The sequence below is a fragment of the Echeneis naucrates genome, chromosome 16 (genome assembly GCF_900963305.1).
Source record: "Echeneis naucrates chromosome 16, fEcheNa1.1, whole genome shotgun sequence".
Taxonomy (NCBI): Eukaryota; Metazoa; Chordata; class Actinopteri; order Carangiformes; family Echeneidae; genus Echeneis; species Echeneis naucrates.
The window spans coordinates 6,235,547-6,248,606 of NC_042526.1; the positions used below are offsets into that span (position 1 = coordinate 6,235,547).

General features: G+C 44.6%; 1 protein-coding gene across 1 annotated transcript in view; it reads right to left on the reverse strand.

Moving 5' to 3' along the window:
• The window catches only part of b4galnt4a (beta-1,4-N-acetyl-galactosaminyl transferase 4a), a 115,933-nt gene that overhangs the window by 2,957 nt on the left and 99,916 nt on the right, over nucleotides 1-13,060 (reverse strand). Inside the window, exons 9-19 of the mRNA XM_029522577.1 lie at nucleotides 8,107-8,173; nucleotides 5,750-5,914; nucleotides 5,346-5,455; nucleotides 4,730-4,830; nucleotides 4,440-4,513; nucleotides 2,871-4,344; nucleotides 2,083-2,474; nucleotides 1,768-1,921; nucleotides 1,611-1,683; nucleotides 695-848; nucleotides 271-397 (exon numbers count right to left, since the gene is read on the reverse strand). Coding sequence (XP_029378437.1) covers nucleotides 271-397; nucleotides 695-848; nucleotides 1,611-1,683; nucleotides 1,768-1,921; nucleotides 2,083-2,474; nucleotides 2,871-4,344; nucleotides 4,440-4,513; nucleotides 4,730-4,830; nucleotides 5,346-5,455; nucleotides 5,750-5,914; nucleotides 8,107-8,173 — 2,891 coding nt within the window. The remainder of the gene's footprint in view (nucleotides 1-270; nucleotides 398-694; nucleotides 849-1,610; nucleotides 1,684-1,767; nucleotides 1,922-2,082; nucleotides 2,475-2,870; nucleotides 4,345-4,439; nucleotides 4,514-4,729; nucleotides 4,831-5,345; nucleotides 5,456-5,749; nucleotides 5,915-8,106; nucleotides 8,174-13,060) is intronic.

The window sequence follows — 13,060 nt, forward strand, 5'->3', positions numbered from 1 at the left end:
CATTCTGGGCTTGACGGAGGTAGGCCAAAAGAGTCAGAACACACATGAATCTGATCCCACACTTCTATTTTATAATGTTCAACTACAATTTCAAAAGCCGAAAATTAATTGAATCAACACCAAGGTAATGATTTCATGGCATGCACTCTAACTCTCATCTGCTACACGTGTGGCCTTGCTTCAAAAATCCCAAAATTCCTAGCCTGTCTCTGACAGTCACAACAAAAACCTGTTGCCAGGGTTATTGTTTAGGCTTGATGCTGGGTTTACCTGTCCAGCAGCTCCCAGTCCTCTCCGCCCCAACGGTCTTTAAATTCCTCTGTGTTCATCCCGCCAATCTTATCAAAGTCCGACTTGTAGATTCCAAACAGGCCAAAGCCATTTACTTCCCAGTAACCTGTAGAGAGCACAAAAATAACATTTACAACAGCCACAAGTCTCATGCCACCTGATTTACTGTAATTATTTTAAAAGGAGAGTCTTTTGCCAACGGAAATATGTGCCTGTGATGCGATCCTGTTCATTATAGATGGAAATTGAAAAGGCTTGTCTTCTGGATTAAATCAAGGAAGATGTCTATTACTGAGAAATGGGCTTGAGTGATGAGCTCAAATATATAATTGCATGTGTGTGATCATTCACAGTTTCACAGAGGAGCATTCATGTGTGTAATGTGTGCATTTATTTGTGTTACCATCAGGCTCTTGCGGTGAGCTTCCGCAGCTGAGTCTCATGACAATCGGGGCAAAGGCAAGGCGTCCCTCAACACAGTGCTTCCTGATGCTTTCCAAAATGTTGAGTGGGAAGTGGATGTGCAGATCACACAGGAACACAATGCTGTGACTATCCTGCAGGATGAAAGACAAACAAACAGGAGCACACACGTTCATTAGATCTGATTAGCATCCGACATCTTTCCTTCATCTGGGGGAAGAAGAAAAGTGTGTGTGAGAGATTCTGAAAATGTTAGCCAATGTATATTTGTATGGACCACGGTGGATGTTCACATGCTCCTAATATGGGATTTTAGGATTGAAGAGAGTGTAGAAGGGCTGGGCTCAGCATCGGTGGCTCGTCTTCACTCCAACAGCCTTCAGGTCATTCAGACATGAATGACGGCCCTGTCATCCTGCCGTGACAGCACTGACACTCAACTGATGGATTAACGTCTGTCCAAATTTCCAGCCGCTCCACGCCCCCGTGGGTGGGGTGTGTATGCACATGTGATGGAGAGACAGCCAGAAAGAGGCGTAAGAGCACATACACACAAATAACCCGTGAAAGGGAGTGAATGTGACAGCTATGGCATACCATGACAGAAGAAATATAGCTAACTGTCTAAGTGATTCCCTGTCATCCACAGCTGGGCTCTGTGGGAGAAGAAGAAGGGAGGAGGAGGAGGATGAGAGATAAGGCCGGGATTCGCAGTCCATGACAGACCAGCTCAGCAGTGATGTATTCATTATGCATGAGCGTTCCTCCCGTCCGTCTGTCTGTCTGTCAGCCAGTAAAGGTCATGCGGTCAGTGTGAGTGGCTGACCTTCAGTGAGTGGCTTTTCCCTGCCAGCTCACATATTGTTGTTTTGCGTGTGTGTGTTTGTTTTTCTGACCTCAATGGTGTCCACTCCGATCTGAAGTCCTGCTGAGCGCTCAAAGTTCCCCTCTCTCCTAAGATATTCATATCTGTCAAAAAAAAATATATATACACAATAGTCACACAATCAGTTCAAATACTCTCCAATCACATCCCTTCGCTGATTATATCACCTTGGCACACTACTCTCTCTAAGTGCCTGCTCCACGTCCATGTCTTCACTCTCAAAGTCCACAATGATGATGCTGAAATTGTCATCCTTGGTCTGGCGGTGAAGATTCTCCATGTCAGATATAAATTGCTGCACCCACCGAGCTTGGTTTTTCACTGAATGACAAAAAGAGAAACGTTTGAAAAAACCCGCACCCATTAAAGAGATAATTCTTTTCATCGTTTTTATTCAAGCTGTTGATTTGGATCATACGCTGAACCTCTCGGGATGAGTAGAAAATAAAATATGTCCTATAAAAATAACACTGCCGACTGACCTGGCACCACAAAGTGCACCATTACATCTCTCCTCCACTGCAGCATGACCGGCTGGCAGAGCAGAGGCTTGGCATAGGCAGTGCTCCATGGCGTTGCTCCGGGCCGAGCTGGGGACTTGGTTGAGGGAGGGGGCTGCGGGGTGGCCAGGCTGGGTGTAGCCGCGGAAGGGGCTGAGGCTGGCGCTGAGGCTGGTGCTGAGGCCGGGGCAGCGTCAGTGTTCTCTATGCTTTCCTCTGCTTGCCTGCCACGGTGCAGCAGCAGGTAAATGTACTCTGACAGGCGCACCACGCTGCGGCCCCTCTCCATCAGCTCCAGCTCCACCAGGTAACGGTTCCCTCTTGCCGAGTCGCGCCGCTTCTCAACGTTGATAATTCGCAGCAGGGTGTAAATCCTGGGACACGGACATGAAAGAAGTTATAAAAAACACAGACGCGTTACATATCCTCTGCAACATTTTTTCTAATAACTGGATTAATTATTGTCTCACTGTGAGAAAACCTCAAAAATGCCCCTACTCATTATCTGAGATCCTGCGAAGTAGTTGTGGGAGGAAAATGAAAGTCAATGGGCAAGCTACTTCATACTAAACAAAAAGGTTTGTAAGCACAGCTGCAGAAAACAGTAATCAGCTGGCAGTGGACTGCTAACATGTCGAAGCACCAGGGCAGGGCCAATATGTGTTAGCTGAAATTATTACTAGCTTTACATAATAGTTAACCACATTTGAATTTACAAGGTTACAGGGAACCCTAAGCCCTTTTAGTCTAACATTATTCTCCATCCCTACCCTCCATTGCGTTCGTTGAGTTTCTCCATGTATTGTGCCAGCACGTCCACCACCTCGCTCTCCGCCAGCTGGAGGTTGCCAGACACATTGCAGCGCAGATCATTCCAGTCGGAGCGCAGGAGCTCAAAATCCATTGGATTGACCGAGAAGGTCCTCTGCCAGTTGATGCTCTCCTCTGCCCAGCCTGGACGGGCCTCCACTTCCTCGTAGCTGTAGTCCGACATTTCGCCCTCCTCCGGCTCTGGCTCAGGATCAAGGTCGGTGTCAGGGTTGGAGCGGTTCGTCTCCCGGTCCTGTTCTGCCGGGTTGGGTTCTGGCTGCTGCTGGGACTCTGTGATCTCTGAGATCCTGAGGTAAGAGGTGACTCTCGTTTGACCTTGGAGTGTGTTTTCCGTGGAGTTTAACCTTGGCAGGGTAACTAGAGGGGGAGGAGGATCTCTGTGACGGGATAGTGGGGTTAGGGGATCATTACTGGGTGCATCAGCTGGGATAGTTGTCTTTAAATCATGATGCTCCCCTTTCCTCTTGGTTTTCTCTGGCTGTTTAGCTGCTGCTGCTCTCCTGACAGACTTCTGTACACTTTGATTCTGTGTGTTGATGCTTCCATTGTGAGGTGATGTCTTACCCCCTTTTGTGGGGGGGTTGGGCCAGAGCTGAGGGGCACTAACGAGGTTCCTTCCTCCTGTTACTCCTCCCCCAGCATGTCCTTTGGCTCCGAGGTTCACCAGCCTTGTGGTCTTTCCGGTTTGGTACAAAAAGACTCCCGGGAACACTTCTCTTGGGTGGTGGGACGCTCTCTCCTCCCTCCTCTCACGACGCCGCTCCCTCTCCCTCTCTCTCTCCCTGGCGGGTCGAGGCCTGGTGATGTAGATCTTGCTCTCCTCCTTTTTGTTGCTGTGGGCGGAGTTGCTGAGGATCTGCTTGGCTCGGCTGGCAAAGGCAGAGAGTGAGGACTTCTGGGGGAAAAGCAGCGAGGACTTGCTTAGTTTCGGTGGGCTCTCAGCTCCTTTCTCTCCTCCTGCTCCTCGTCTGCCAGGGGCCGGCTCTGCAGGATCAGTGTGGATCCAGGACAGGGAGCGCCCCCGGACCACACTGTCCCTGTCAGCCTCAAGAACCCTGGGTTGGGGCTCGTCTTGTCCCTTTCTAGAGTCCTGTCTTGTGTCTCCTCTTGTATGGTCCCGTCCCCAGTCCCTGTCCAGATCCCTACCCGTCTGTCCATCCCTGTGAAGAAAGTGTCTCCTCTCTCTGCGGTGTATGATGTCATTGTTGACTGCTCTCTCCTCCTCTTCATCAGGGTTCACCTCCTCCTCCACCCCTTCTCTGCCAGCTGGTGTGGGTCCAGGCTTTGAGTGCGGACTTGAGGGGTTAGAAGTGTGGCTGCTCAGGCTTGGATGAAAGTGCTTCTTGGGCGACTGCGTGCCAACAATCTCTGCCTCATCGTCGGCTTCAACCACCTCTTCTTCCTCCAAAAAATCTGGAGGCAGACCCAAAGATGATTGACTGTGTCTACATGCGTACACAAGCATCATGCTTAGATGCAGGAGTTTGTGTTTATATATTATTGGTTACCATCTGGATTGGGGAAGAAGAACGGTCTGTCATCTTCCTCCTCATCCATCTTCATATATTTGTAGAAACCAAACCTGGGAGACATAGCAAGATGGAACATACACACACACACACACACACACACACCAGAGCCACAAGCATTCACAGAAAGTTGAAGTTTCAATGCATCTTCAAATTATCATCAAACTCAGAGCCACTTAAACTACTATACTATAAAGTAAGAACACTCACTCATGCACAGACAGAGACAAATGTTTGTCTAACTCTCTGAAAGAAAATAATGCACATACTTTTCTAAGTAGATAGGAGATTCCCTGTAGAAACACTTGTTCTCTCTTTCCATGTGGGTGAGACGTGTGAAGTCGTTGGGGTAAACAAAGGACAGATAAACCTGAAGAGAAGCACATTACCAAAGATAAAATAGACCTGGAAAACACTTCAAATTCTCATTTTGAAATATTCTGTTGGAATTTGATTCAAGTTCATTTAAATCAGTCACTTGCTCTACATAATAAGTGGTACAATGGTGGCTCCTTACAAATTTAAAATGGATTTGTTTTTATTGTTCTGGTGTCAAGCTCATCTCGTCGCTGCTGCAGTTGCTCATGCTGGCCTAGAGAGGGAAGCAGTGTTCAACACTACCTGCCACCTGCTTTATTAATGTTTTCATACACAGGGAGTGGTAGCGGTAATGCCCAACCCTGCTTCTTTGTTCTATGTCCAGTAGATCTGAATGTGGGCTACTATTTTTGAAGCAAATTAGACCACCACCGCTTCAAATGGATGAATTCCTGGTGACCCCACAGAGATAATTTTAGCAAAAAGTGACAATGCAACAAAACATCATCCCCATGCATCTTGAGTGGCAGGTGTTTTAACAACCCAGAGAGATAAGGGGCAACTTACAAACTGCAGGCCCTGGTATCTAGCAATGGGAAAATCTTTGACCACATAGGTTGGGGAGTAGAGACAGGCTGGCAGAACATTTTCCAGACGGGAAGGGTCGATCATCGGAGCTGAGCAGAAAGACAGCGAGAGACAGAAGAAACAAATATCTGCGATACTGAACAAAAAAATATCTCTTTGGAAACGTAAGAATCAGAAAGCTGGGAGAAAAGTGGGGCAATGACAGAAAAAAGTGAGAGACACAGCCAGCCAAGATAAAATTATAAAAAGGAGTGTGAATCGTGCATCACTGGACTGTGAGTCAGACAGTCAACTAGACAGTCAATCAGAGAAAATGATAGGCCAGAAAATCAAGATGAAGACAGAAGAGGGGAAAGATGTAAAATGAAGACCGGCAGATTTACTGCTGTAGAAGGTGTCCCTGGGATCTGGCTTCAGCATATCTGCTCCGTGCTGCATGATGCTGCCCGCTTCCATTCCCTGGGGTTGAGAAACCTCTGGGAGACGGATGTGACTGGCCAAGGTCTGGGGGATGTGGTTGACACTATTCATCTTCAGATTGGACTCATCTGAAAAATAAATAGAGTGTGAGAGAGTCAGAGAGAGAGAGGCAGAGGGAGAGGAATGGTGAAAACGAGAAAATGCAGAAATGCATTATTGCATTTATTGTTTTGTTAATCACAGTGACAGGCAAATTTGTTGGCTCATTGGATTGAAAATAGGTGGAGAAAGAGGACAAGCTTGAAAAAGTGAAGAGAGAGGAAGGGAGAGACACAAAAAGAGTCAGTGAAGGGAAAGAAGAAGAACAGGGGCAAAAGCTGAAGTGAGTGGATCGGAAAAAAAGTTGGATGAAAAACAAAAATAGAGCAGAGGAGAGTCATAATTATACCAATCGATAGCAAGGAAGGGGGAGAGACCATTTGTGATTAATGGCATGTCAAGAGCAAAGCCTGATGGGAGAAATCTGTTATAATTAACAGGGGGGTCAGCATCATTTCTATCCCCCAGGGGAGATGTGAGTGTGTACACTCATTGTTTATGTGCGTGCCTTTTGCGTGCCTCTTTTTAGACTTCTGGCAATGAGAGCTTGTTGGTCGCACTGCCTTGTTCCCACTGCAGACAAGCCACCATCAAGACTAACTTACTATCTACATCACTGAAATCCTCACAATACAACTGTCATATTTCTTTTGATGCAATTGTGTCATGGTTCACATGATGTAGCTTTTCTAAATGCAGACATTGAGCTGACAGAACTACCAGAGCAACATGACTGCTCTTTCTGTTTTGTGTGTGTTTCTATGTATGTGCGAGTTTGTCTGTATCTATATCCTAGTTGGGACTAGAACTAATCCCTGAGGACTCACCGTCCAAAGACACCGTGTATGGGTTAACTGGTGACTCTAAATTGTCCGCAGGTCTGAGTTCGAGTGTGAGTGGTTGTTGGTCTCTGTCTGTCTCTGACTGGCGACTTGTCCAGGGTGACCCCGCCCTAACACAGTGTAAGCTGGGATTGGCTCCAGCTCCCCCTCGTGACCCAGAAATGTATAAGCAGTTGAAGATGAATGAATGAATGCATTGTGTCAGCGTGGGGGAGTGTAAACCCTTTGTGACTCTGTGTTTTTGTGTGTGTGTGTGTGTAGCATCTGGGTTGCACTTTTTCTAAACTGTCTGATAAGATGTATTATCACATCAATTATGAGATGTATTTGGCTAGAACCCATGAGAAATTATAAAGGAGCAGTGATGAACGAGTCTGAATTAAAATGTCAAGTAATGCAACCATGAACAATTATGTTGACATAATAAATAATGGCTTCATTTGTCAGGAAAAAAAAAAAACAAAAAACAATACACAGTCAAAAATACAAATGGTCCGATGATTCCTGGAGTTTGATGTTAAAAGTTGGTTCAAGATCAATTCTCAACATATCTTAGCATCTGGCAACAACCCAGAAAAATTCTATTATTGAAGCGATGGGATCGAAGCTTTCACTTTACAGCAAATTATATGCTCTTATTAAGTGCTACAACCGTTTCAATTCAAATTCAATCAGCAACCTAATTAAACTAAGTAACATGGAGAACGAGTATCTCTGGACAAGTCACAAAGTGTTTTTTGTCTGCCAAACAGGGATAGATGTTTAACATTTTCCACGATGACAAAAAGAAGAAAACGAGTCGCATGACATCCACCGCTGTCGTGGTTGGTCCTCGTTGTTCAAAATGACAACTCCACACATAATTTTCTGTGCGGCTGGCATTTTCCCCCCTGTTAACGATACTGGGCCCCTGTGACACACAGCTATTCTTGGAGCTACAGAGGTTAGACATCCACTCAGAAGTTAGAGCTCACATCTCTGCTACCAATGACGTCTATTGAGAAAAATAGAGCATCCATTGGGCTCGGTATCTTTCTTTTGGCCTCACATCATCAGGATGCTCCGCGCTGAGACAGTAAATAGGAGTTTGATAAGAGGGAAAGAAGGCTGATTCTGTGACATTTAACTGCTGATCGATACAAGACCAGACTAATGAAGTAGTTTTTTTAGAGCATAATTTCCTCTTTCTATTTCCCAAGCAGATGGATAAAGAAAAGGACTATAATTCAGTGCCATTAAAGAGTCTCCTGTGCCCGTTCACCAGAAAATTTAATACGGCAGTTTGAGATTTATGATGAAATTTGTTTTCTTTCACAGTTGCGATGACGGAATAGCTTTGGGCGCTTCGTCCGGTATTAGCAGGGCAGAATAACTCTTACCTGTGTACAGGGAGATGTAGGCTGAGTCTATCACTTCATATTTTAGACCAGGGAGGAATGGACGCCACTGTGTTCGGAAGCAGAGAGGGAGAGAAAAGGGGGGTGAGCGAGACAAGAAAACAAAATAACAACATGTGGAAAGTATAGGGTGAGCAGAAACCATCCATCACTGGCTGCAGGCTAAACTGTGGCACAACTGTGATATTAATCTGAGCTTCATCACCGGATCAATATGATGCTTTTTTTTTTTTTTGTATAAATACGCTTAACCAGAGACAGACGAGGGCAGGGAACAGGAAAAGCGAAGCAGTAAGAGGGGAAGGAGGAAAGGAAGGACAGGAGAAATGTGCAAACAAGAGCAGAGAAAATACACCGTGAACGGAGCAAGAACAGAACCGTAGAAATAAAATGCTGACAAGTAATTGTAAAAGGAAGGTCTTGTAATGACCTGAAAACAGAGAGAGGCGTGCAGATAGAAATAAAGCGAGTGAGTGAGAAAGAGAGAGAGAGACAAGCTACAATTCTGTTAAATAGATTTCACAATTACCACGTCACTTCTGGTTACCCAGGATTTAATCACAGGAGGCAGGTCATTTTCCCACCCTCAGGTTGAGAATACAAATATAAACACCCTCCTCTGGCTCATTCTAATGCCCCCATGTGTATGCAAAACACACACACACGCACAGTCATTCATGTAGCGCTAGCAGGCACGTTTAAGCCAAAATCTAACATTTGCTATATTTTTCTGCTACTCCTTCACATCCATGTTGACACATTAATACAGAAGCAGATATATTTACGCAAATCAAGGGACAACAAACAAGGACACGGTGTGACACCATGCTGAGAAGCAGCACGGAGCAGCTCGGCTGGCCACCAACAGCTTTGACACCGTATCATTTCAGGGCGGTTATCCTCAAGGTCAAGTCAGAAGGGTGTTGAAGCCTGATTCAAGATAGAAGAGAAATACCGGAGACCACGTGTGTTGCTCAAGTTAGAACTCAACTGAAGCGAAAAATTAATTACAGGAAAATCTAAATGTACGAATGTTGTCTGTTCTAAGTTGTTCAAGAAACAATACAATCAAACAAAAGCAAAATAGGATAGAGAGTAGAAGACAGTTGGCAACACTGGATGACTGACAGCAGCTTATACGGCGCAGTGCAGCAGGCTGTCAGACCAAGTGGGCCGAATCTGCCACTTTCACAGCAGACTTTTTGACTTGTAGTCGGAGAAGCACAGGTGTTACTATAATAGCAATATCTGTTCTATTCAAGCATTCTTCGACAGTAAGCCATGACAGTATGACACTGAACTGGGATGTGCACTGCCAGGACCCTGAAACTGAAGCAGCTGAGTGCAATTCAGCCGTCATCAATTCTATAATTATTACTTGTGCTTGTGTGTCAAAAACGTCATCTGGGGAAAAAAAGGCCCCGGTGGCCCTTTGCTGCTACTTCCAGGACAATGTGAAAAACCAAATGGTTTGGAAGCCGTTCCACTAATCCTACTAACTAAAGAACAACAGGCCTTTGTGTCGATGCTAATTTCAGCCTGAAAGTCTGAGTCTTCTCACATGCCAGTTCGTTTCAATGAGACACAAAATAGGGGGTAAAAATCAGGGTATGGCTCTATTCTCTGCAGAGGGTGGTGTGATTCACAATGGCAAAATGCAAATAAAGCATGGCTTGACAGATTGATACTCGACCGTGTGCATGTATAGGAAGAGGGTTGCCACAAGGTCAATCATTTTCAAGGCACACTGGAGATTAACACTCTGCTGCCATCGCATCAGTCTGCGTGTGCACAAGTGCACAAGACACACACATAAACATTTGAAATACTACAATTTACAGCTTTGCGGAGGTTTCATTGTCCAGCCCCATAGATCCTGTGATTAATCCCTCCAAGGGAGGCATTGACCTGGTGTGAATCTAGGTGTGTGCTCGCGTGTGCGCCCTATTAGTGCAGTTGCAGTGCAGTGTCTGTGCTGTGTGTGTGTGTGTTCTCTCTGCGTACGGGTGCATCTTCTGTGAAATAGTGTTGACAGGAGTTGCAGAGACCTGCTTGCTGGCCCCAGTAGTTCAACAGAGAGGAAAGAAAAATCCATATCCAAGGGGGAAATAATAAAAAGTAGCAATCGTGGAGCAAAATGGCAACAGGCAACCAGCAGGTTTGTTTTTATCACATTCCATCATGCCTGGACCTTCCACCGACATATGAGGGTTCGATATTGGTTTCAATCAGTGTTACAGCAGAAGCTCATGGGGGTTGGTTTGATGCCTGCTACTGTAGATGGACACACATGTTGCCCCACACACATATTCATGCACACAGGTATTTTGCCTCCAGTTCGGGCACAGGTTATTGATGATCAGCAGTTTATTGCTTCTGAGAGAGCAGACTGCAGTCGTGTTTGTTTCCTTCAATTCAATCAGCCGTTCTAAAGCCCGAGGGCCCATGGATATGAAGTAGCTTTGTTAGTGTGACACATAAGACGTAATGACATAACGAGTTTGTCTGACCTTTCCCAAGTTTATGTAAAAGTCAATTCCGATTTGAAGCCCAATAAGATTAACAGAAAGTCAACACTTCCACTGCATTGTTTCATCTGTCCTGAAATTTTAATTGGATTTTTGATTTATTTTATTTTATTTTTTTTTACTGGAAGCTGCGGCTCCCTTCACCAGTCAAAACCCTCCAACACAGTATCTCTCTGTGAATCCTGGAACTTGCAGTTGGGAGAAGGTGGTATAAAGGAGAATCCAGCAAAGTTGTTGATAGGTTCAATTGGGCAAATCCTTTTGTCTTGTCTATCGGTTCAGTAGTGGACTAAGAGGTTCCCTGTGTGGTTTCTATCTCTTTGTCTTCCCTATTCTCTATGTTAATCACCCACACACACACACCCACACCCACACACACACCCACCCACACCCACCCACACACACACACACACACACCCACACACACACACACACACCTGGCTTCAGGATGGAAAACAGAAGTGGCAGAATGGACAGCAGAATGGACAGCAGAATAAGACGTTAACAAGCCTGACAACACAGGAAAACCTCTGACTACACTCCTGTTATTACATCTTTTTTTTTTACCCTTCATTCATACAGAGTAGGTTTGATGAGTTTGTGTGATGATTAGATGTGACAGCAGCCGCCAGTTTACAGTTACACTGATTTCGTGAGGGCAGGAAAAACTGATATGATTGATATTAGAATAACTGCAATTACTATATGAGTCCATTAAAAAATGTTGGAGGCTGCGCAAGATTGAATTACATAACTGGCACTTAAAGATTTCTGGGACTGATAAGCAAACCACTGAAAAGACCAAAGGGGACAATTTGTCCCCAAAGTCGCCCCAAAGTGTTCTAATAGGTCTCTCCTATGTAGCTTCTGCACAATTTGGTGGTACTATAATCCAGAAACAGAATGGTCCAAAAATCTGAGACCCCTTTCACAGGCGTATAGAGGGCACTAAAATCCAACAGTTTCAGTAACATTAGCTAAGAGACACAGTTACCATGTGCTTTATACAATAACTCAGCATTTGCTACTGTAATACTAAAGCTATGCATTTTTCAATCATCTAAAAAAAATATTCTACATCTTGTATAGTAATGAATGTCCTTGGAGAGTGCTGTAGACACAATAGGGGTAGATGGAAAGCCCTGAGACACATGGACTAATGCAGTGTAGCTTTTAGTCTATAATTAAATTCAATGGCAATAAGGAGAACACGGAGTGCACCAGCCTTTACACATATGTAATATTCGGAGTTGTTCAAGTGAGACAAATGACCTGGAGAAATGGGCCAAAGCGAGTGCTCACATAGGAAAATGGTAAATAAGGAAGGCTAATTTCTTTGTTGTGCTTTGTTTTTTTATGTATATTTTATGTGTATTTTAGTTATATTTTTTTATGTGTCTTGTTAACTACCCAAGGCTATAATTTAGCTGTGAAAAAAAGAAGTGTGGTGAGTGGGCTCCTGTGTGCCCGTGGCAAAAGTCTCCTAAATCCTGAAAAGACTTTGGGACTTTCAGTTGAGAGCGTCGAGGAGTTGGACACATATGGATTAGTTTTGACAGGATGAATTGCTGTAATCATTCTCAAATGCACAATCAATCTCTGCAGAAGTAACAGTTAGAAAGTTCACGTAAAGTCCACTAAATACTGTGACGTCAATTTGACAGGCAAGGCACAAAACACATCACACAAATAGAGGCAAGGTTATTACTGTGGTTGAAATTGAGCCAGTTCTCACTAATGACAGGACATTTAATAAGCCTGATAAAATGGCTATGATCGCTCATTTTGGGATTGTTTGAAAGGGGGGAAATGGCTTTCAGTAATAGATTTTTGTGTTCACGTTGCCAGACAGCTGGTCACAGAAACTGTGACTTAATTTGGGATGGCATGTTTCTTCCAAGCCAAGAATTCAGACTAAAATGCAGTGACAACAGGTTATTGCAAATTATTTTGAATAACATTTATGTTTTCCTCAAGAAGGGTAGTAAAAAATGACAAGAAATGGCAACAAAAAAGTTTTTAGCTGATGGGTTGCCAGAGATGCTATGACTAATGGAAAATCTGTAGTGTGGTGATACGGTGCTGCCCAGTGAAAGGCGCCAGGGAGAGCAGGGAGCAGCACATCAAGGAGAGGCTCCTGACGGAATAAACAGATACCTGCCTGAGCAGAACAGTGAAGGCTGCTCGTGTTTTGATGCCTGGGCAATGCTCTTGTACTGTTGAGCCTTCACACAGTGAAAGTTGATTGGGAAGCAGGCAGTGAAGTGGAGCTGAAGAAGCGCCAAACCAACCAAAAAAAAAAAAAAAAATCTCACCAAAAACTACTACACGGAAACAAGGATACACACTATAGGTCCTGACTGATTATGCTCTTATTTCAATTGACAACTAAACAGAACTAAGCACAT